This window comes from Oryx dammah, unplaced genomic scaffold (genome assembly GCF_014754425.2).
Source record: "Oryx dammah isolate SB20612 unplaced genomic scaffold, SCBI_Odam_1.1 HiC_scaffold_19, whole genome shotgun sequence".
NCBI lineage: Eukaryota > Metazoa > Chordata > Mammalia > Artiodactyla > Bovidae > Oryx > Oryx dammah.
In genome coordinates, this window is record NW_024070203.1 from 16,952,830 (window position 1) to 16,977,726 (window position 24,897).

The 24,897-nt window shown below is 48.5% G+C and overlaps 1 protein-coding gene across 1 annotated transcript in view; it reads left to right on the top strand.

Moving 5' to 3' along the window:
• The window catches only part of COL22A1 (collagen type XXII alpha 1 chain), a 203,161-nt gene that overhangs the window by 163,048 nt on the left and 15,216 nt on the right, over positions 1–24,897 (top strand). Inside the window, exons 46-53 of the mRNA XM_040261747.1 lie at positions 5,620–5,673; positions 7,896–7,949; positions 9,678–9,731; positions 13,057–13,110; positions 16,658–16,711; positions 20,240–20,293; positions 22,983–23,027; positions 23,732–23,785. Of these exons, the coding sequence (XP_040117681.1) occupies positions 5,620–5,673; positions 7,896–7,949; positions 9,678–9,731; positions 13,057–13,110; positions 16,658–16,711; positions 20,240–20,293; positions 22,983–23,027; positions 23,732–23,785 (423 nt within the window). The remainder of the gene's footprint in view (positions 1–5,619; positions 5,674–7,895; positions 7,950–9,677; positions 9,732–13,056; positions 13,111–16,657; positions 16,712–20,239; positions 20,294–22,982; positions 23,028–23,731; positions 23,786–24,897) is intronic.

Here is a 24,897-nt window from a genome sequence, read left to right on the forward strand (position 1 = left end):
TTTGTGACACCATGGACTGTAGCATGGCAGGCCTTCCTGTCCCTCACCATATCCTGGAGCTTGCCCAAGATCACGGCCATTGCATCAGTGATGCCATCCAGTCATCTTATCCTCTAACCTGCTCTTCTCCTTCTGCCCTCAGTCTTTCCCAGGATCAGGGACTTTTCCAATGAGTCAGCGGTTTGCATCCGGTGAGCAAAATACTGGAGCACCAGCATAGGTCTTTCCAATGAATATTCAGCATTGATTTCCTTTAATATTGACTGGTTTATCGTGCCTGGGGACCCACAGGCTTGCCTTGGTTTTTGGCTCCAAACTCAAGCTTGTCTCTGTGCTGTTTGTTCAACCCATGCCTCTGTCTAGAAAACAGAACAGAGGGCTGTTTCATTTCCTTTCTGTTGAACTTGGCTTATCAAACAGGATCTCTGTCCGACTTGCAGACCTCATGATTAATTTGTAAATTGAAAACGCTGCCCACAGTGGAGTATTTGTGGTCATTGTTAGTGTCCTTTTATAACCAGAGGCTCCAGGAATTCACTGATCACAGGCTTCATCAGGAAGGTTTGACTGTTTGTGACTGTGATCCAACATCTGGGGACTCAGGCTTCCCAAGATTTTTCCTGCTTATTTGCAGCTGCTGTCTTTGGATCTTGGGTCTGGGGAGGTAAATGACACCGTCAGCTCCAGAGCTTCATGCTAGAGCTTTCAGACTGTGTAAGATACTGAATAAGGGGAGGAAGCTGAAAACAGTGGCTCCCATTATGATCACCATCCATGCAGAGGAAGAAGAAGTGAGATTGTCATCAGACCATGACTTTCTAATGAGTCAGATGTAAAAGCCCCTTTGAGTTTGGAAATGCTGATTATTCTATCCTTCGTGAAAAACATGGTTTTCTTTTTGTCCACATGTCCACACATCATGTGGTGGGAACTGCAGGCACTGGGGATGCTAGGTGAGTAGAAGACCTCATTGGAGGTTCTGGACAGTTATGGGAGGCGGAGATAAAACCTCTTTTGCTGTTATTAGAATTGCCAGAAAAGGCCTTGGAATCCCATTCTTCCCAGAAGACAACCCAGAGCCATTTAGTCCATGCTCTCCTCAGGAGAAGTCTCTATTCATCCACAGCTGCCTCAGTCCTGAGAGATTCCCACCAGGCATGCCCTTAAACAGCTCCCTTCCAAGTCAGGAGGAATAGTGTTAGGTCAGATATGGGCCATGTCTTCTAGGGCCTGATGTGTCGGAGAAGAAAGATCTAGAAGGTGATGACTCTAAGCAAAATCAGACTGGGGCCAAGGCCATTGAGAGCAGTGAGTGGTTAGTGGTTCCCCAGCCTGGTTCTGCCTCTTATTAGCTGAGTGAATTGCACTGACTGATCATAAGACTTGGGGAACCAGGACTTTTCTGAAGCTGGGGTCCCTCATCTGTAAAAGAAGCACTGCATGGCTCATCTTACAGAGAGGACATGGGGATTAAACAAGGAAACATATACAAAGCGCCAGGCATGGTGCCCAGCACATAGGTAGGAAGTGTTAGATGCATGTAACTGTGGATGGTCCTCCTTACCGTTCCTCCTTTTGAGTTAATTACAACTATTACAGATTGCCAGGAGGAGAGTTAAATGATTTTAAGGAAAATAATGCCACGGGGCAGAGGTCACCAGTGAAGGCTACCTGGAGGAGGAGGTAGGATTTTTTTTAACATTTATTTATTTATTCAGGTCTCGGTTGCGGCATTAGGATCTCACTGTGTTGTGTGGGACCTTTCGTTGCGGCATACAGACTCTCAGAGTTGTGGTGTGCAGGCTCAGTAGTTGTGGCAGTCTAACTTAGTTGCCCCTCGGCATGTGGGATCTTAGTTCCCTGGCCAGGGATCGAACCTGATTCCCCTGCGTTGCAAGGTGGATTCTTAACCACTGAACCACCAGGGAAGTCCCAAGAAGTAGGATTTTACTTGCATTGACAGGCATTCTTGGGGAAAGGTTTTCTAAGCAGAGAAACAGCACACAAATTTTCAGGGACAAAATTTCTGAGACTAGCAGAGGCTTACTAATTTGAGAAAATTTAGGCCATGCTCTCAGAAATTTGTAAAATCCTAGAGAGAATTATCTGCTTGATGGATTCACAAAAGCTAACATCCTTAGAGCAGCCTCTGCTATGAATATAACCTCTAAATAATTGTTGTATTATGTACTTAGTACATGATGGCATGGGGGAAATATATTTAAAAACCAAACAGAATCTTCTCCCAAACCAGAAGGTAGAACTGAAATAATTATTTTTTTGCACAAGCATTAAACCAGAATATTATAGGTACCACAGGCAATTCTGCCAAGAGCTTGTAAAGACAAAGGAACCTCACCTTTTCTATGGTCAAGCAGCTATGACTGATGATGTATGTGTCCTCAAGGTGAATAGTAATTAGTCCTCACGTAAAAGGACCACATAGCACTGTTTGTCATGTTCAGCCTGATTCACCTGGTAATTGGACTAATGGTCTGCTTTAGTGAATTAGCTTCAAACAAAATAAAAACAAACCGCTCACATCTTTTTGCCTGGAGGTAGTTCTGCAGCTTGGAAAAATGGACCCAGAAGTTAGGCTCCTAGTTTCCTACAGCATCTGGCTGATGGGGCTTTATTTCCCTTGCTGATTACATTTCAAAGAGATGTTCCCAGATCCTCGAGAAATATTTTCCTGGGTCCTTTTTGTTGTTGTTTAGTTGCTAAATTGTTCCTGACTCTTCCATGACCCCATGGACTATAGCTCACCAGGCTCCTCTGTCCCTGGGACTTCCCAGGTGAGAATACTGAAGTGGGTTACCATTTCCTTCTCCAGGGCATCTTCCCAACCCAGGAATCAAACCCATGTCCCCTGCACTGGCAGGCAGATTCTTTGCCACTGCACCACCTAGGAAGGCCATTCCTGGGTCCTAGAACCGGCAAAAGGCTTACTGACCTTTGAAAAGGGCTGATATCCATTTCCAGAAGGATTCACAGTGTCACGTTTTCTAAAGTCAGTGCTCTGATATAAGGGTTTGTGGTGTGAGTTTCCTCTGTCCTTTTCAACAGAAAATGCGAAGCCCTTTCATTGCATCCTCAGTAAATATCTACTGCAGAAAGCCAAGTTTGCAAAGTAGTAAACTAGTTATGTTCCTGGAGTGTAGAATCCAGGACGGCAGCTTGTTGCTCGGTTTGTTTTTCGTTTCTGATCTGTTTTTTTCTTGATGGCTATATTCTTGGTGCGTTGAAAGTTTCCGAGAACATGGTTAGTGTAATCAGTCAGGCTTCCAGACTAAAAATCTAGTGCTCTTGACATTATGAAACCAGCGGGACAAAGCATCGTGACCTAATACCCAGGAAATTAACTTGATCAGGAGGAGACAGTTTGGACACAGATCTGGATTAGGTGACAAATATTATTATTATTATTTTTTTCAGCTGTGTGACCTCAGGTGGATGACTTAACCTCTCTGGTCCTCAGGACTCTTATCTTTATGCTCTGATAATAACCTCCTACCTCACTGAGTAGTTTTCCTGGCTGAATGGGATGATGTGGACACATCGAATGCTGTTTTGCATCAGCTCAGGATATAAGCAAAGAAATGCATGAAGTGGGACTTCATGTGGACTCTGGCAGAGTGCCCAGCTGAGCAGGGGCTCTGTAAATGTCAGCGCTCTTTTTTGGAAGGAAGTGAGTCAGGCTTGGGGGTGGCAGTGTGTGCTTTGATCCTCAGCTGCGGTGGAGGAGACAAGGACAACTGTGGAGATCCTTGAGCTGCTGACATTTTAGTTGTCGTGGGATGAGGGTTGGAACCACTCTAAGCCCAGACTGAGGACTGGGAATTGAAAGGAAACCATTTACTTTTAAGGCAGTCATCCTTAATGTCGGAGAAACAGTGTGAGATTATGAAGTGGCCTGCAGACAGTGTGCTGGCTTTATAGATCTTAAAAGAACAGACATGAAGTAAGTGAAGTAAGTGCCCGACTCTTTGCGACCCCATGGACAGTAGCCTGCACCATGCTCCTCTGTCCCTGGGATTTTCAAGGCAAGAGTACTGGAGTGGGTTGCCGTTTCCTTCTCCAGGGAATCTTCCTGACCCAGGGATTGAACCCAGGTCTCCCTCATTGTAGACAAACTCTTTACCATCTGAGCTACCAGGGAAGTCCAAAAAAGAACAGACATAATGACATGCAAAAATGTTGCCACAAATGCTCTTCCCCTCTGAACCTATTTTTTTCCCTGTACACAAAAGCATTTGGCACTTTACAGATGCTGGAGCACCCACCCTCCCCAATATACCACAGAGGAGGCTAGGGTGTTATTGGGTAATTATTGTCATCGATAAACTGCTGGTGTGGTACAGTGTCTGGATGGAAAGAGGGCTGGGCATGATGTTTCAGTGAGAGAATTGCAGGGTTTGGGAGTTTGGAAGGACCCTCGGAGATAGGCCTGCCACCCCCCACCTCCACTCCTTCATCTACTGAATGAACAAACAGGGCAAAGAAGGAACACGATCTTTCAAAGATGCAAAGGTAAGGGAAAACAGGCCTGGAACCAAGGCCAAGACTGATTAATTGCCAACAGTTTTAATGCATAATGCATTCTTTCAAAGGAACTACAGTGTTCTTTGTTTAATAACATTTTACTTGAATACATTTGTTAACCTGGTAAGCCTAAGTAGGTGACAGTTAAGAGAGATCGGAACCTTTGAATGGTACTTTCAGGATTAGTGTGTAACGCTGGATTTTTGGTAGGTTGTATGCTGTGTCTTGGTGACCGTGATAACGGAGACGACGGTGATGTGCAGCAGGAGGGGGACAGAGGTGCCAGTAGTGAGTGATATAGTGATGGTGGTGGTGACGGCAATGAGGATGATGACGGTGTAGCTGATGAAGAGGATGAGGATGGTAGCGGCGCGGGCACTGATCACGGTGATGGATGAGGAGGAGGGAGAGAAGGATGATAGTGACGGTGCTGGGGAAAAGATGACAGGATCGGTGGCGGTGGTGATGCTGATGGTGAGGATTGGTAGGATGAGGAGGATCGTGGCTGTGATGGCGATGCCACAGTGGCAGCAGCAGTGACGATGGTGATAATGACCGTGGTGACAGGGCGAGACTGGTGAGACCCCTGAAGCCACCACTGGCCTAGGTGCTTTATGGATTTTGAGTCATTTCTTCCTCACAGCAACCCCACGACAAAGAGTCTACTGTTACCATTCCCGTTTTTTAAGTAGGAAGCAGAAGAGTGGAAACACCTTGACCAGTGACACACAATTAGTAAATGACAAAATCAGGATTCCAGTACAGAATAGTAAAGATAATTATAGCTCTTACTGCATTTTGAACTCCATGCTAAGTATTTCCCATGTATTCTTTGATTTCATTCTCCCAGCATTTCATGGGGTGGGCAATCATTATTCTCTTCATTTTGTAGATTAAAAAAGCCCCACAACTTGGGCTTTAAATGACCTTCTTAAGGTCATGTACCTGTTTGGGCCCCCAGCACAAACCTGATGAGAAACTGATGAAGAATGAGTGAATGAAGGCAACACAGAATTTTTCTTTTGCAAAGGAGCTCTAGCAAGATTTTCTGTAATTTTCTTTCTATTTTCTCTTAAGGGAAGCAAAGGAGAACATGGTGCAGATGGTGAGATTGGACAGAAAGGTGACCAGGTGAGAGCTTATTTTATAATACACTGTTCACCTTGAAGAAGCAGCACTGTTTTTCCTAATAATTTTCACTCCACTATTTTGGAAATCTTTTCCTGTCTCTTTGTCTCTGGTGGATTTTTTTTTTTTAAATCAGGATTTCATAGTTTCCACCTTGGTTCATTGTCACACTCCCCTTTCCCAATCATCTGAGGAGCCTACCTTTTTTTTTTTAATATATATTTAAAAATTTTGTGCTCACTTACCTTTAGTGCTTCTTGCTCGCTGAAACAGTAGTCATTCTTTACCGAATGCACAATGCTGCGTTCTTTCCTGAAGGCAATGGCACCCCACCCCAGTACTCTTGCCTGGAGAATCCCATGGATGGAGGGGCCTGGTGGGCTGCAGTCCATGGGGTCTCGAAGAGTCGGACACGACTGAGCGACTTCACTTTCATGCATTGGAGAAGGAAATGGCAACCCACTCCAGTGTTCTTGCCTGGAGAGTCGGACACGACTGAAGCGACTTAGCAGCAGCAGCAGCAGCAGCAGCCCTCCACTTCTGCCATATGACTTTCCCCTGTGAGAGCCTATCCATCTCTGCTGGACCACTTCTCCAAACGCCTTGTAAAATGGTCCCCATGACGATGTGGTGCTCTTCCTGCCGGTCTGAGCACTGTCCCCCATCATTGCGCAGCCAGAGCAGCAGCAGCCTTTCTGCCTTTAAACCGAGTGCTCTGCTTGTGCGTTGCTTCTGCCACCCTTTCCCCCCTCTCCTCCTCCTGTCCTCTCTCCACGTGCCCCTGTCTTTCCTTCTAAGCCTTCATCCATCTCTTCATGGTAAACCCGCTCCACGCCAGGCCCCGCCCCAGGCTCTGAGGTTCAGGTTGAGCGGTGGGCAAATCCCTGACCCCACAGACCCTCAGCGACAGGTGAGGCTCAGGGGCAGAGACCCAAGGGGCGGGATGATGAGCGCTGCACTGGATGGCGTACTCGGCAAAAATGTTTCTGTCCTGAAAAGCAAACCGTGTTTGGATTACTCTCAATAGTTTTCAACAGCAGTGCTCTCTAGACTGAACGTTGCAGCTTGCGTTTTCCTGTGGAAGGAGGTGAAGGCGGAGGGCAGGGAAGCCGTTTCTTTCATGGCGGTTAGCTTGGTTTGCTAACTTTGCTGTACTGCCTGAACGCTGAGGTGCTGTGCTTTGCGCCATAACCGGTTTAGCTCATTCAGTAATACAGATAGACTCCCTTCTACGTAGAGGCATGACTCTCTTTCTTAAAATAATTGTAATATTCTCAGAGATGCCATAATTCAGTTAACTGAGCGGTTTCCATTGTGGGTATAAATTGTGTATACGCATTTACCTACTTTTAAGTTTTTCTTATGGGCTACTTCAAACACATCAAAATAAGTGTGTCGAGACTTCCCTGGTGGCCAGCTGGCTGGGACTCCACGCTCCCAACATGGAGACCTGGGTTCCATCCTTGGCTGGGGAGCTGGACCCCACACACCCCAGCTGAGGGTCCCACATGCCATAATTGAGACACAGAGCAGCCAAGGAAATAAATTCATATTTTTAAAAAATGTGCTTCATGTTGATGTATGGCAAAACCAATACAATATTGTAATTAGCCTCCAATTAAAATAAATAAATTTATATTAAACAAAAACCCTGCTTAGTCTCTCCGTCATCCCCGACTTTTTGTGACCCTGTGGACTACAAGCAGCCTGCCAGTTTCCTCTGTCCTTGGGATCTTTTCAGGTGAGAGTATTGGAGTGGGCTGCCATTGCTTCCTCCAGGGGGTCTTCCCTGGGCCAGGGATTAAACCCGCAACTCCTGTGTTTCCTGCATTGCAGGAAGATTCTTTTCCAGGTGGATTCTTTTCTCACTGAGCCATTGGGGAAACCCCATTAAGAAAATAAGAGAGTGTAATAAAAAGCACCCCCTTGGACTTCTCACCTGGTCACAGCATCTTTCAGCTCTATAGCCACTCTTGTTTTCATCTGTAGACTTCTTCCTCATATTCTTTTGAAGTAAATCCAGTTCCAGAGTAGATTGCTAGACTCCCTCAGCCACCTTTTGATATAAATATAAATAGGTAGATTTATGTATACACACACACACATATCCAGAATTGTTATCTGAGTTAGGAGATGGCTTCTGGCTTGTTATCTGAAATCTGTAATTGCACAAAGTAAAAAGCCTTTGGGGAATCATTTAAAATAATCGTCTTGCGTTTTCCTAGGGTCATCCCGGAGTTCCTGGTTTCATGGGCCCCCCAGGGGACCCCGGACCACCAGTAAGTAATTATTTGGAATGCCTTCCTCTTCTGACCTTGCCATTGGTATGCACTGCGGTGGCCACGTTTGTGAACAACCTTGTAGGGAATTGATTAGGTTGCTATCATTTAGTTTCATGAAAATCTGGTTGTTTCAAAATGTATAATTTCATATAGGAAATTTTTTTACACTCTATTTGCCTGTGTTACTGGATTTGGCAACATCCGACAATCAGCAAAAAGAAAAACTGATGAAGATAGCAATAGTATAGATCATGGGAAAAGGCGTTGGCCAGAAGGGAGAAGGGACATTCGAGAGGCAACCACTGTCATAAAAAGCGCCCAGTTCGTGGATGAATCATGATGTGGCCGCTTCTGTATTCCTGAAACTTTGCCTGCACCTGGGCCAATATAGACACCCAATAAGTGTATGTGAAACAACAGAATAAAGACTGCTGAACGGTATAAACAAAGTCCTGTGAGAGCTTGCTTACTTGTTATCCCGTGTTTAGTTGCTGGTTTGGGTTGGCCACCAGACAGGCACAGAAAAAGACCTACAATAACGGAAAACCCTCTAGGAGTCTCTTAATATGTGCCTGGTACAGGTTAACTCTCTGTATTTATACCTTACTCACATTAAATGAGTGCTATCTTTTTCTTTTTCTCCATTTTACAAAGGAACTGAGATGGCAGAGGAATAAAATAACTTCCCTGGGGCCATACAGCTCTCAGTGGGGACCCGGGAGATGGACCCAGGAAGTCTGGCTCTGAGAGGGTGCTCTCCTAACTGGTGCCCTCGATTCTGTGCTACGCACGTTGTGGGACATTGCCTCACTTGCTCCTCACCTCCCTGTGGCTTGGGCAGTGTCACTTCCTGCCTTCTATGGACGAGGACAGCTTAGAGGTCTTGCACCATTTCCTCAGAGCCAGTAAGCAGCAATGGATTCATTAATCTAAAGGGCCTCTGCCTTTATCAACCAGCCATCCCGGCTCCTCATTCATTGATTTATTGAAGAACTGTTGAGTGTCTACTATCTCTAAGCACCATTATCATTCCCAATAAACACAGTGATAAACACTAGGAGGTCAGATGGACATAAAAGCTGGAGAAAATATAAACAGAAAAGGGGCGGTGAGGAGCAGGGACTTGCAGTTTTGAATCTGGTAGTTGGGAAATATCTCACTGAGGACCTGGTGCCTGAGCTGTGATGAGGAGGGCGGGATCTGAGCTCTGACCCGTGTGGGTTTCTACTACAGGCAAAGGGAACGGCGTGCCCAGGAACCCTGGGGCAGAAGAGTGTCTGGGGCTCACTTCACACCACTTCCTCACCTGTGTGGAATGCCTCCTCCCTTGCATTCTTCATCCCTGGGTTGATACAGTCGTCTTCTTTAGCTCCCTGGAAGATGTTATACATCCAGTTGTATATTTCTTGCCTTGTGTCCCAAAATGTCCCCTGATATTAGCTGAAAATGTCCTCTCTGAAGGGAGGCTGATTATTCCTCTTGCCTATGGATAGCTGGCCGGTGAGTGCTTTGGCCTCTCCTGCTGTCCTCCCAGCATCTTTGTGTTCCCAGAGGCTATCGCAGCCTGATGGGAGAGGCAGAGCACCTCTGAAATACTCCCAGTTCAGGCAGCTGCGAAGGGGCCTAGGGTGCCAATTCTGTGCATTGCCTCATGCCCAAAGAAGAGGTGCCGATGACCTTTGCTCAGATACACGACCGACTGGCTTTCTGGTTTACCTTCCTTAGGGAGCAGATGGAATAGCGGGAGCTGCCGGACCACCAGGAATCCAAGGACCCCCAGTAAGTTCCCCAATGGACAGGATCTGCCTTCAGCATGTGTTTGGAACTTCCCAGAACTTCAGGGCCCTGCCCTGGTCCTCCCTGACTCCCGTGGCCCACGTTCCAAGGGTCGAATGACTACTAGTCGACCGCAGGAGGAGTTGCTTTCTGTTAGGACCCTGGTTACCCAGCCTGTAAATGACAGGTTTGGATGAATTGACCTGGCCATCAGCTGTTCCAAAATTCCGTTTACGACCAGTTCACACTGGCTCCAGGTTTAGCCCCATCTCTCTAGTCCTTTCTGGTGTGGTTTCCACTTGGAACAGGCACAGGGGACTAGAAAGCTTGGAGCTGCTCCGTCCTGAGCCTGTGGTATGAGCGGCATGTCAGGCAGGAGTAGCCCCTGTGACCCAGCTGTTCAGAAAGCCCTGAGTGAAATGAGAGTGAATTTAAAAGTGAAAACAGAAGTTGCAGGTTAGGATCCTAAAAACACACAGGTCGATTTGGTTGGAACCCAAGACTCTTATCTCAAAAACCAGCATTAAATTCATTGCATGAAGCTGTGGGACCATTCTTGGCTTCAGCACCATGGAGCAAAGATGAACATTACTTTAGTAGCCATTGTTTGTAGTCACTGCATGCATAGTCTCTTAAAGGGATTTACAGTCCCCTAAAACCTCTTATCTCATCTGATGGCCTCTTATCAATAGGAATCATTGTCTCTATTTTATGGATAAGGAAAGCGGGCATCAGAGAAATGCAGCTACCAGCTCAGGGGCAGTGAGGGAGTGTCGGGGCCAGGTGCAGACCCCACTCTAGGGAAATCTCAGGGTCGTGCTCCGGGCAGGACTGTTGCTAGTAAGCAGGTCACCCCTGCCCTGGTATCCCTGCACTCTGGTGCCAGGAACACTTTAGGGGTCAGCCAGGAGAACTCCTCTTCCTCAGACGAGAAGACATAGCAGACGGGGTGAGGTCACTCATCCAAGGTCATACAGAAAATTAATATCCAAGTTAGGAGTGAAGTCAGTTTGAAAATTCCCATTTCGGCGTTCTTTCTGTTAACTCCACGCTCACCCCCTGTGTGGGATGGTGGGTTAGGGGTAGGGGGATGCTAAGATTAAAAAGCAAGAGCCACGTGGTTCTTTTTATGATTATCATCTGGCTGATCCTTTAGAAGCAGCCCACCTAGAAGTTCCAGGCTGAATAAAATATGAACCATACTGCAGGCAGCTTTTTATTGATTCTCAGATAGAAAAAGATTGCCCTGATAAAAACTAACTTACTGTTTGCCCGAGGAAAATAAGATTTGGGGCCCAGATGTAAATCCTCACATTCCTAGGAATTAAACGACATTAAATAAGACATTGATTCTGTCCTTGCAAATTATGCCTGTGCTTGAAGCTGTCCACTGTCCTCATATTTAAACATAAACATCAAACCACAAAACAGCTGAAGTTTTCTTGGCACAAGCAATGAGTATTGGTAGTTAAAAAGCAGAAATAAAATTAAACAAAGAATTTACACAGGGAGAGAAATCTAAAACATTCCTATTGCATTTTGAATTAAAACATATAAACCACTTGCCAGTCTTTTTGACACAGAGGGAAGGCCCTCATTTTTATTTCTGTTCCCTTGAATAGAGTCTCTTGTTATTATATTATAGAAAGAACATCCACCCATTTACTATTTGTTGTTTTTTTAAAAAGTAGTTTGAATATATAACAACACCTGTGAAGCAGTTTGAATGTGGATCCTAGTTTGTTAGGATTTTTTGCAAATCTTTTATAGCTATCTTCTGATGGTACAGCTATCAGCTATCTGTTTAGACAGTGAGTGTCTCACCTTTATCAAGTATTTTCAACATCTTAATTTGCCTGAAATGATCATGGTTTTTCTTCTTTCCATCTAAATTGGGTAATCTAATGAAAAATTAAATTGCATAATTTCCATGGCATGCAACAAGTCATGAAAACAGGCTTAGGAACAACCATACTGACTCCTCATTGAGTCTTCAGCTCACCTGATTGGAGCAAAAAGACCCTGAACAGTGAATATTTTAGTCTTGGGGGCCATATGGTCTCTGGTGCAGATAATCACTTCTGCCATCATAAGGTGAAATCAGCCACAGACTGTGTGTAGACTAGTGGGTGAGACTGTGTTCTGATGAAACATTGTGCAAACGAGCTGAGAGCCAGAGCTTGATGACTCTTGTCCTAGACTCCTAGTGTTTACATAGTAGGACCTCTGGAATAATAAGCACCTGTTAATAATAAAAATTATTATTATAACAGGTAATAACAGATAACAATAATAATTATCTGTTATAATAATAATAGCTCTGTTATCACTATTTAAAAATACCTCATGTGATCGAATATTTGGCCCAAGTTGACAAAAAACCCACTTTATTTGTTAATGTGTTTGCAGGTGTTGTGATGCAGGGAGGGGATGACATTTTTTTGTTTGCTTTGTGATTATTTTACATTGTTGTAAGTGACAATGTCTCTGGGTAATCTCAAATGTCATGCAACATAAGTTTACAGAAATGTTTACAAGCGGTTGTCAATTCCAAATGTGGAATGTGGATTAGAGTGTAAAACCTGACATCAGTGTCTACTGCAAAGGAAAAGCAACGACAGGAGATTCGGAAGTTATCAGGACTTCTGAAATACTCATGGTAGAGACACAGGGTGATATAAATAAGCCCACTGGGATAAAAATGGTAACACTGATTACCCCATCTGGTTGACTGTGGAGTGTGTTTTTGGTGACTAAAATGGAAAGGAAGTATTAATTAAGGCAGCTTGGTAAACACAATCCTTCAAAGTCGATTTCATAGAGGAAAAGGGATACTAAACGCCACCATGGATGGTAAAAAGTTGGGGAACCTCTGGATCAGAAGGCGGCAGTAACAAAACCATCTGCTGTGAGTGTCCCTGGTCAGTTCTTTCCTTGTCCTGCGTCCTGTGTGCAGAAGCCCTGCAGGTGCTGTGTCTGTGCTGTGAGGCTGGCTCCTGAGACGCGGGCTGTTTGGGGACAGAGCGCAGAGTTGGATCTGGACCCAGGTCTCATGGACCCCCTAAGCCTCTTCCCACTGTGCCTCCCAAGCCCTAATTCCCCCTGAGTCTGTGTAATAAGGCCAAAGTGAGTCGCGGTCTGCACACCAGCAGTGTGATTCTGCCCTGTCCAGGGCACCTCCCTGCCCTGCAGAGAAGGAGCTCCTGGAAAGGAACAAGGTGGATGAGGACTCCTTCCAGACCACAAAGGCGATTCTGCGTGAGATCACTCACCTCCAGAAAAGCCAGCCCAAGAAATTTAATGGTGTTCTGTGTTTTGGATCTTTTAGGGGAAAGAAGGTCCTCCTGGCCCCCAAGGCCCGTCTGGATTACCCGGCATCCCAGTAAGTGGCTTTTAATTTTAAATCAAGTTTCTCTACTACAAAAATATGCCAAGAAAATGATATTCCACCATTGTTAAAGCAAAGCGTGTTTACTAGGGGACTTTTTGGTACAATAGAAAATTAGAAAAAAAAAATCACTAAGCAAAGCCAGTCCTAATCTCATTCTTTCTCTATGTATATATTTGTTGTTGTTTACTTATGTAAATAAAATTTTCATCTCTCTCTCTACACACACACACACACATAACTCTGATAATGGTTTGTGATAATATAAACATTTTATATCTTCCGCACTGGTATTAAACGCTCATAAATTTTACATACACTCTACCCAATAAATGTATCAAAATATATATGATTATTCTTTATTGCCTGATAAACTTTATAAAACTATTTAAAAAATCTACAATAGATTATTTTACATGCATAGCACTTTCCTTACTTGTGTAGGATGGTGCCCAAAAGTCTACTTGTCAGAGTGTAATAATATCTAAGATTCTTGAAACATACTGCAAAATTGAAGTGAAGTGAAGTGAAAGTCACTCAATCGTGTCCAACTCTCTACGACCCCATGGACTGTAGCCTGCCAGGCTCCTCTGTCCATGAGAGTCTCCAGACAAGAATGCTGGAGTGGGTTGCCATTCCCTTCTCCAGGAGATCTTCCCAACCCAGGGATTGAACCCCCGTCTCCTGCATTGCAGGCAGATTCTTTACCATCTGAGCCACCCAGGAAGCTTGCTGTTCTGGACTTTTCAGTTTAATATCGGGTTGGCCAAAATGTTTGTTTGGGTTTTTCTGCAACATCTTATGGGAAAATCAGAACAAAGCTCTTGGCCAACGCAATATATTTCTCAATAGGGTCAGACGCTCCAGTATGTTAGTAATAAGGCAGGTCCAGCGAGGCCGCCTGCTGCCTTCCCATTGAGAATGCGTCCTCGTGTGTCTCCAGACCTGGAGTGTGCCTGCTCCTGGCGCCGCTCCTGGCCTCAGGCCCCACCCACTGCCCTCCACCACGTGTCTTTTTGTTCCAGCTGTGCTGGCCATGTACTGGCTTTCTTTTGCGTTCCTAAACACTCTGCACTCTCTCTTCTCCAGGCCACAGGGCCTTTGCACGTGTCTGTGTCCCCCGTGAATGCCCTCTGTCACCTCTTTCACTAGTCAGTGCCTTTGATCTTTCCCATCTCAACCTAGGCATCACTCTCCAGAAGTGCCCTCTGCCCCTCAGGCAAGGATAGGCTTAGTCTCTTTCCCTTTTTCTTAAGTGTCTGTCTCAGCAGGTATCACATCTTTATGTCATGGTTTGATCTGTGACCACCTCCCCCATTATTAATTGATTTGATTATTCAACACACTCTAATTAGGCACCTACTAGTTGCTAGATCTGGGGACATAAAACAAGAGTGGCTGGTAGTCACTGGGTTATGTTCTGGGCTGTGGATTCTATGACACCAGGCTTTTTTGCTCCCCACATGTGCTGAGCACATGGAAAATATTACTGAAATAAATATGTGCGTGAATGGATGGTTATTATGGAGCCCTTCCTCCTTGAATGTCTGATAAATGCCCCCATTGGTCAAGGAGGCATTTCCTGGATATCGCCAGTAGCCCTCACTGTGGCCATGCCACCCCGGAGATTAAGTCCCCTGTCCAGGGTGCACAGATCTTAAAAGACAGGCTGGGATATGAAACCTCTGTTGGTATAAACTGCAACCATGTGGCCTAGTGTGTCAGAGCAACTAGGGAATGTTTGATTTCATTCCAGCCATTGTAAAGGTAAGGAGAGAAGATCCTAGTTTGAATTTTGTGCTAAACCCTTATTATCAAAGTCCTATGACCTTAGATGTGATTCTGTGATTTAGAAGAATTCCTTTTTCCTCCTCTCTTGCCTCCCTTCTTCCCTTCCTGTGCAAAACTCATCTGCTCATGGTTATCGGCAGATGGAAGCCAAGATTTTGACCTCCGTGGCGCCTCGTGAGTTGAGCCCCGTTTTTTCCGCTCTGTCTCTTCAATTCTGTTCCTGTAAAATCCATTCTCACTCCATGGCTCTTCCTCCCAGCCACTCTACATTACTCTGCCTTCCTCTAACGAATCATCCTTGTCTAGAAAACTCTTCCTCTCCCTTCTGCCTGGGCGATAGGAGTCATAATAGTTTCTGTGTGCCTGGTGCTAATCGCAGGGCGGGCTGTGGGCAAAGCGCTCTCCACATGTTAACTTGCATAGTCCTCGCCACAGCCTCACCCCTCGGTTCACACCGAGGTCTCCAGCCTCCAGTCCCAGCCGCTCTCCTTGCTGTGCTGATCTCCCCCTGTTCCATGGGCTTTCTCTGCTGTGCGTGGGTCTCTTGATGCTCCTCCCCACCACTCTGTGCAGGGGGAGAAGCAGTTTCTGGAGTTAACTCTTAATTGAGAAAAGGACCAACACTGTCTGGCCTCCAGGCCTGCCCAGCTGGCTTACCTGGTGTTACCATGGTTATGCCAGGAGCGGGATCGTTATGGGTTACGGATGCACATGGCTAGTGGCCCGGATGGTCAGTAAACTTAAATTACCGTCTGCAGTGCTTCCCCCTAGTACCCGGGCGCTGACGTTGCAGGTGCTGATGAGGGCGCTGCGTGATTTCCTGCGCACCTGTGAGCGCGGGAGCAGCTTCACTGCTGGTGTCGTTTGCCGTCGCTGGTTGGTTAAGCATCTCAGGGGGCAGCGCTGATTCTGAGCCCCCTCGTGACTCTGCCAGGTGGGTTTGTCACCTCTGTTTAGGAGAGGGGCCGCTCAGAGCTGAGAATGTCAGCAGTTCACCCAAGATCCTGTGCATTGTTGGTGCAAGAGAGCTCTAACCTTGCCCGCTGTGACTCCGGTTCCCTCGGCCCTGCTGCTTTCTTTCCCTGGAGCCCGCCCAGTCTCGGTAGCCCCAGATTGGAACCTGAGCCTGTGTGATGATTGTCCTGATCTGCAAAGAGTTCTGCAACCTCATAGTCTCTTAGAGAAACGTGAGGCTAATGGTGTCTTGATTGAGAGCAGCGGGTGGGCTGGTAGGGGGTGGGGAGCAGGTGGGAGTCGTAGCTTGATTTCATGGAATGAAATGTGACGTGTTGGTGTCCTTCCTACACCAGACGTGGCCCTGGCTGTCATTCTCAGCTCCCCTCTCAAGTTCCAGGAGTTCCTTGAGTCCTCGGGGTCCTTGTCACCTTCATCAGAAGCAGCATCCTCAACCGCACCCCCCCGCACCCAGTCGCTGTCGTCAACACAGGAGGCCTGGAGATGAGCCTGTAGTGTCCTAAGTTAGAGAATGTCCAAGAGGGGCTTCTCTCCATCCACAGCAATAAAAAGTGACGCCAGTGCAATGTACTGCTTTTCCACTGTGCGCCAGGCACTGCCGAACAGAGGATCCAAGTCAGCATGGTGGTGCTGGGGAGTGAACCTGGAAACCCAGCCAGTTCTGTCGGTCGCGTGTGGATGTAGCTGTACACCCGGCAAAAAAAAAAAAAAAAGTCTGTCCTTCCCTCTCTCTGGGCGTCTGCAGCCAGATAACAGGTTTGAATTTCTCTTGCAGGGAGAAGAAGGCAAAGAGGGCAGAGATGGAAAACCAGGGCCCCCCGGAGAGCCGGTAAGGGACTCTGTGGTTTTTTTATCAGTTACACGTCAGAGCAGCTGAAACGGCCGCTCTGTGTCCGGAGCTTCCGGGACCCAGGCACAGTGAGAGTTCTCTTCCGTGCATGTCTTCATTTTCTTTCCCCAAGAGTCCAGCAGGGTATTATCATTTTTAATTTTGCTTATTGATAAAATTAAATTAAAATATTTTATGCCAAAGTTGCAACCGCCCCCAGAAAAAGGAGCTGGCTTTGGGTTCTGGCTCCGCTCCATGCAGGCTTGTGATCTGGCGTGAGTCAGAGCCTGCCCCAGGCTTCAGTCTCATTTCAGACAGAATGAGAATAATAGTAGCCACTCACTGGAGTTGCTGAAGAATCAGATGAGGTGAGAAACTGGTTAAACGCATCAGGCTTCTTTAACTGTTAATCGATTTAGTGAGTTACTTTTCCCAACTGCCATGGTTTTAACTCCCGGTGAGGTTAGAACCGTGCAGCCTATAGAACCGCTAAGTGGAATTACATAAAAATCTCTACAGTGAGGTTTGTGTTCCAGTTGATTTGTCTGGTCATAACTATTATGACTCATTCTGCGTCTTATGTGACTCCCCAGAAGCATCTTCGTTATCACTTTTTGCTCTTCGCCAGATGCTGAAAGCAGAATTCATTGCTGAGAGGAGAAAAGAGAGCCCAGGGCAGCGAGCAGAGTGCAAAGCTCATCTCAGCTGCTGAAGGCTGATGCCCAGCAAAGCAGCCCTGGTGGGCAAGAGGCAGGTAGCCAGGCTGAGGACCTGGCCAGGGAGAGAGGACAGATGTCACCACTGTGGCCGACAGCTGCTGCGGGCACACCGAGGGCTGGGGGTACCAAGCACTCCATTACGTTTTGCCGTGTAACCCCCAGAAAGCCCCTGTGGGGTGTGGGTATCATTATTGGTCCAGATGAGGAAACTGAGGCACAGAGCGGTTAAATAGGCTGGCTGAGGCCACCCAGCTGGTAAAGGAAGCAGTCAGGACCCACACGCTGAAGGCTGACCTGTGTTCAGTACCGCAGAGCAGGCAGGCAGCTTGGTTGCAGGAAGTGGCAATGCAGGAGATACGGGAGATGGGGGCCCATCCCTGGGTCGGGAAGATCCCCTGGAGGAGGAAATGGCAGCCCACTCCAGTATTCTTGCCTGGGAAATCCTATGGACAGAGGAGCCTGGCGGGCTACAGTCCCAAGAGTAGCAAGAAGTCGGACATGACTGAGTGGCTAAGCACGCATGCAGCACATACTATCCCGAGAGGCTGTCACTGACAGCACAGGATACCTGTGTGAGGCCCTTGGTCTTCATACAGAAAGGTTTGTGTCAGGCGCTGGGTGTAGACAGATAGGGGGCCAGGTCTGCTCTGGGTCACTGCTGGCGTAGTCTGTCCATGGGAGACAGGGCCGGCTCTGCTGGGAGCAGAAGGTGCTCAGCGACTCCCCCCACGCGCCCCCACAGCAGGCAGTCCAGAGCTCACCAGCAGCTCCTTCTGGGGTCTCAGGGTGGCCGTCCTGACGTTTATCACTCTGAGCTGCTCCGGAGGAAACTGGCAGAGGATGGGTGGTGTCAGAGATGTCCTCCGAGCAGACCGGGAGCCCAGGATGTGGGACGTGGTTGGGCATGGGGAGCAGACCCCGGGAGCAGGCACCAAGTGAGGAGGTGCAGCCAGGAGCGGAGAGCAGCCAGCAGCCAGTGAGTGGGCAGTCCAGTGGGCACCAGCGGGCATGCCGCGTCCGCTCCCCTGGAGACTGGCTGAGAGCGTGTGAGCAGCACAGCTGCCTGCCCACTCCCACCGCTGCCAAGGGACCAGAGACCGGGGTGTTTATCTCCCTTTTAGCTGCTTGAAGGGAGTTTAGCTCCAGGGCACCTGGACTCCCGTGCTCTTGGGCCTTCTGCACCCTCAGAGTCTGAGCACTGCCCTCTCCGTGAGCAGAGGCTGATGGACAGAGTGACAGGAGCCCCTCCAGGGGAGCCCAGAGTGGGGGTCCAGAAGCTGCAGCATTGACTGCAGGTGGTGGCTGGTTGCTTTCCACTTTGACCTGGACCTTTAAATTCCTGTGCGCTGGAGACACAGTGGAGAGACGGATGGTGGATGCATGGATAGATACACAGATGGGTAGACAGGCAGCTGTTAAGTGTTGCTCATTGCATTATTTTTAATAGGAGACATTTGAGCAGCATGAATTACAGCGTAGGATGAAGTTTGGCGACTCTGGAGCCAAATTACCTACATTATAACCCCAGCTGTTTGACCCTGAGCAGGTCCCTTGACCTCTCCGTGCCTTGGAGTGTTGCCTGCGGGAGAACAGAAGAGTCTCCTTCATGGGTTACAGGGAGGACTCATTGACACCGCTGTGTGAAGCACTGGCTGTGCTGGTACATAGAACACCCTCAGCAGTGGCTGGTGGTTGCCCTTTTCCTGCTATAGCTTGGGCCAGTGCTGGGCGTCCCACTTGACTGTGGGGCCGGGGCCAGGCTAGGCCCATATCCCCTCTGTCAAAGGCCCTGTGGAGGAGAGATGGTCCTGAGTGTACAGCTGACAAACAGATCCAGGGGAGGGGATGACCCCCAAGACCACACAGCTAGACTTTGAGGAGCTGGGACAGAGAACAAACCGATTTAGAAATCAGAGATTGGTGCCCCGTCCTCCTTCTCCCTGTAATTCTCACTTTAAATCCACGGATGCTCTTCTGCCTCTCCTGTGCCCCCTCTTGGACCCCATCTGACCCTCAAGGTTGATAAGCTGTGGAAATGAGGGAGGGTTTGGGGCTGAGTGTGCCCTCCTGTGCCCTGCCCGTCTCCCCATCAACCCCCGTGGCCTTTCACCCACTTGCCCTGCTCCCCAACCCTCCCCTACCCTCACCACTTTTATCTGGACTTTAGCACCCATGGGCCTGTATTTATTGCTCTATTCTATCCAGGGTCGTACAAGACTGCTGGTAGGGAAGACCCTTGAACAGCAGAGTGTCCCAGTTGCTTGCATAGAGTTAGGAGGAGATGGGATGGGGTCGGGATGAGTCAGTTGCAGGCCCACCTGTCACCGGCACTGCTGCTGGGGTGAGGAGAGCATCCTTTCGGGTGTCGCTGGGATTCAGTCTGGCTCTGCTGTTTATTAACTCAGTGAAACTGTAACTTTGAGCCTCAGTGTCCCCTTCTGTAAGATGCAGTTGTTAGTAGCTGTCTTGTGGTGGTTTTGTGAGTGGCATAAAGCTACTCCTGGCGTGGGTGTCTACCTAATTTCTCATCCACACCAGAAAAATCCAGAGAATTAAATAGGGGCAACCGTGAATGGGTCTCAGAGATGAACCTTGTGTAACCAGCACCATCCCAGGGAAACCAAGAGTCTAATAGGCTGGACTGCACAGTGCTGTTCTGTATGGACTAATACGGACCACGGTGCTGGAGGGTCGGGTTGGCAGGCGCAGAGACTGGCTGGTGGAAATGTGATGTGAAGCCTGGGCAACCAAGAATAGGAAGATCCTGAAAATACTGTCCTCAGGTTTTTCTTTTCTTCTTTATCCTCAGGGCAAAACAGGAGAGCCGGGTCTGCCAGGACCAGAGGGTGCCCGCGGTCCTCCTGTAAGTGCTTAGTGTGAGTGTGTGTGTGAGTGTGTGTGTGTGCGTGAGTGTGTGTGAGTGTGTGTGTGTGAGTGAGTGTGTGTGTGTGAGTGTGTTGTCCACATAGAATAAAGCCACCAGCCAGTTGCCTGTGACACTGTGGGTCCGGTTCTTTGAGACCGCCCAGCCATGGATTCCAGAAGTACCTTCCCTCCAAGACATTGGTAGTTACATGCGGTAAATCCAGTCACTTCCTGTACCGTCGCTATTAAATGTATTTTCCCCCTTGTAACCATTGTCACAGTGTTGTTACTCTAAGGTTTCCTTGGTTCTTATCCTATTTATTATATTTTTAATAGGCTTTCTCTGGATGACAGACCCTAAAAATGAGTCTTAATTTTCATTCTGAAACCTTTCCACAGCTAAAGTATTTTTTTCCAATTAGAAGTGTAACTCATTTTCACTGCATAACGATAACAAATGATGATGGTCATCAAAAGAATAAGAAAAGTAATGTTATAGAGAAGAAAATTGAGTTAACATAATTCTACAACATGGAAGTAACGCTCTGTTAATATTCTAGTATGAGTTTTAGTCTTCTATGTATGAAATCCAACATTTATGTATCTAAATATATATCTATCATTTATATACTTAAATCTATATCTAGCTGCTGAGCTATTTATTATACACATAAACAAAGATACCTTTTCTACAAAAATGAACTCTGTGTATTTTAGGGTTCTTGGGTTGTTTCTTTTTTTTTTTTTGCTAAATGCTTTACTTCTTTATAATTTCAAAGTTGTTTACACAGTTCCTTAGATTTTCTTTTGGGAAAATGTGATTTTTAATGAAAATCTTAAAATCCAATTATCTAGGTATAATTTTGCCAGATATAAGATTGCCAGAAATCGCCTACTGGCAAGAAGTAGGAGAAGAAAATGCTAGTTTTACTTCCTTAATTTGCTTCTCTGTTAAAAAAAAAAAATCAATAACTTACCTGGCTAGTATTCAATAAGGAGATAAAACACAAAAAAGTACTTTCCTTCTTCCTAAATCTTCCTGCTTTTCACCTGATTGCACCAGGAGAAGAAACCTAAGACTGCAGAATATCACCCCTTTGGAGGATTAAAACACAGAATTAGGATTTTTTTTTAAGGTTGTTACTGGCTTATTGGTGGAGAAGGAAGTGGCAGCCCACTCCAGTATTCTTGCCTGGGGAATCTCGTGAACAGAGGAGCCTGCCGGCTACAGTCCATGGGGTCCCGAAGAGTTGGACACAACTCAGACTAATCTGCCACCGCCACCACCACTGGTTTATTGGAGGGAGGGGTTTCTTGGTTTGTTTGTTTCTTTGGTGTTTTTTTCAACCAAGATGATCCATTTGCTGAGAACTGTGCTGGGGCAAGGCCCATCTCTCAACTGAGAGTTGTAAGGAGTCCTGCTTCGGTGCAGGGATAGAGGTTAGAGACCCAGGCAGGTGATGAAAGACCCGCCTCCTCTGGCTGGCACTGTGTGAATTAGAGATGTGAAAGCTTTGAGAGAGACAGACCTGGGCTCAGCTTCCGCTTTGCCATTTAATCTCTGTGACCTGGGTCAGAGGACCTTTCTGAACCTGTTTCTTCTTCTATGAAATGGGCATCAGAGCAGTTCCCGTTTCTGCAGGGTGGTTGTGAGTACTAAAGGAATTTCCCAGCCACATGCCGAGTATGTTGCGTGTGGCTTCCTTTACTTGGTGCTTTTGTCCATGATTGTTGGGAGGAGAACAACCAGGGTCCCTGGCTCTAAGCATGGCTGGATTTGGGACTCGAGTGTCTTGGAAGAATATCCTGGGACCCAAGGAAAGGGAACTGGCCCATCTTGAACAGTGGAGAGCACTGTGCCTCTTTCTCAATCCTGAGCAGCAGCCCTGCAGACGTGGGCTCACCCTCACTCGATAGATACAGACACTGAATCCCAAGAAAGAGAAGGAAAGCTCCCAAGGCCCACAGCTAGAGAGTGGAGCAACAGACCAGGTTCATTTTCTGACCTGGCTCCAAAGTCAGCCCTGCTCCATCATGATACCTGCATAGAACACCCCTTTCTGCCGATCAGTCCTGCAGACTCTGCCAGGTGTGTATTTTTATTATCCTCAGTCCTTAGATGGTGATGTTAGGACTCCAGGGGGTCAGCTGACTTCTCTGAGGTCACAGGATTGAATCTGGAGTCAAAACCGAGGGAGTGTGTCTTCCTCTGCCTGGCTCCTCCCGGAGTCTCGAGCTCCCCTTTGTACTACACCGCCCCACAGCCTGGGGAGTGACCCTCATGGCCTCCCTCCGGAGGCCACCATCCTTGTCCATCAAGTAGGGAGGAGCGGACAGAGAACACGTTTCCAGGATGACAGTCACAACCACATAACAGCGGGGCCTGCAGGGCAGAGCTCTCATCTAGTGGCTGAGCCTGAGGGCTGGTATTCTCCCCAGAAGGGCCTTCACTTGCTCTTGAAAACAGGAGATTAAAGGAGATAAGGGCTTCCCTGGGGGCTCAGATGGTAAAGAGTCTGCCTGCAATGCAGGAGACCCGGGTTCGATCCCCAGGTCGAGAAGACCCCCTGCACATACCCGGCGGGGGCTTGCCGCCTCCTCCTGCTCCTCTCGACCCCCTGGAGTCTGCCTGGTCCCGTGTTACCAGCCTGCTCCCTGGTGGGATAACATCATCCTTTCTCTTTTAGGGCTTCAAGGGACACACAGGCGACTCTGGCCCCCCTGGCCCCCGGGTAAGTGGACATGTCACCGTCAGGTGGTCCCCATGCTCCCGAGTGGGCGCTTCTAGACACAAGGCTCCTGGGCCCTGGAGGGACGGGCAGAGCTGTGTCCCGAGAGAGGACAGTGGCAGCCACTGGAAGCATCGTCCCTCCCTGGTTGTGTTTCTAGACGTTTCTCCCAGGGGCCTCACACTGATGTCCGACCAGTTTGACCAGGTCAGCCTGGAGTCAGGTCACTGCCGGCCGGAGGACGGGGGTGGTTTTCCTGAGGTCCCAGAGCTTGTGTGTGGACCACTCCAGCTTATCCCAGCTGGGAAACCCCAGGCCCTGTCTTCCTGTGCTCCACCTTGCTCTGTCTCTGCCGAGTGCCCCAAACAGAGGGACCCCTGGGGGGACCCCAGTGAGGCCCGCTGCTCTGTACAGCGAGGAGGAAGCCTAGGTGCAGCGAGGGGCCAGCGGGTCAGCGCATGGGGAGACGGAACCCCCAGCGGTTTGCCTGATCTGTCAGCTGGTGCTTCCCCGCAGTGCAGAGGGCTCGCAGCTGGCCTTGGGCACACTGCAGACTCCCCGTGAGGGCCAGGCCCCGGGATGGGGATGCTTCCGGGTGGGTGGTCCTCCTGGTCTTCCTCTCCCCTGCTCTGAGGCCTGGCGGCTGAGACACTGGAGTTCCGCATTTCTCTCCCCAACAGCAGCTGTTGTGTTTCTGCTTCTCCTAGGGAGAGCCCGGCGCCACGGGGCCCCCTGGCCGGGAAGGGTCACCAGGAAAAGACGTGAGTGTGGGTGTCTGGTGGGGCCTGGGTGGGCCTGTGGGCGGAGGGGTGTAGAGAGTTTAGACAAGGACCAGGAGACACTTAGAACCTGGGCAGGGGAGTGGTACCACGATGGAGGGAGTCACAGGTGGGTTCTGAGAATCTCTGGGTGACGCCTCGCCTGCTGGCACTGCAGGCTGCCTGAGCCCTCCCTGCAGGGCCGTCCGACGTGTGTGGACGCGGCTCGGCCTCCGGATGTGAGTGCTTGGTCAGGAGCACGGCTCGCGGTCCTAAGGTCCCAGGTGGCCCCGTGCCCAGCCCCTGGCGCCCTTCAGGACCTGGCTTTAAGCCCTGGTGACGTGTCCCCCCACCCTGGCTCTCGATGTACATTGTTGTCTCGGCTGATCTGTGGTCATGAGACGCTGGAGCTGGAAAGGATCTAGCTCTTCTTGTGCTTTTCCTTAGCAGTGGGATCCATTCCACAAACCCACCCGTCTGGCATGTGGGGGCCCTGCAGGCAAATCAAAGCAGGGCAGCTGCGTTGACTGGAGCGAGGCCTCGCCCCCGCCCTGTCCCCCAAGGCTGCCTCTTGGTGCTGAAAGGCAGGTTGAGAATCCTGGGCTTGCTGATCCCTCTTGCTCCAGTTTATAGCAGAGGGCATGAGGGAAGCCCCCTTGGCAGGGAGTGGAGGGTTCGGCTCGCCCAGCAGTTCAGGGTGCAGTGGGGACAGGCTCTGAGGCCCCCTCGTGGTGCACGTGCTTGCCTCCCTCCGGCTCAGCTCTCTCCTTTCATGTAAAACTCCCATTTTTTTAGGGTGTTGTACAGTCTAATTTGTGTAGGAGCATGGCCAAGCTTCTGTCCTTTTCATTTATAATATGAGGAGATTTATACCCTGGTTAGGAGGCTGCCGGGAAGACCGTGTGGGAGGCAGTGGCGAGTCCCCGCTGCTTGGCACCTGGAAGTTGCTGTAGACCTTCCAATGGCATTTTTCTTACTATGGAGACTGAGGCAGGAGTGGCCACAGGTGGCTGACCAGCGACTCAGAGATGGGACGCCAAGGAAAGTTCTCTTCCCTGTCACGTCCCTTGGCTCCAGGTGGAGCCCCTGAGATCCCCATGGGTCCAGGTGGGCCT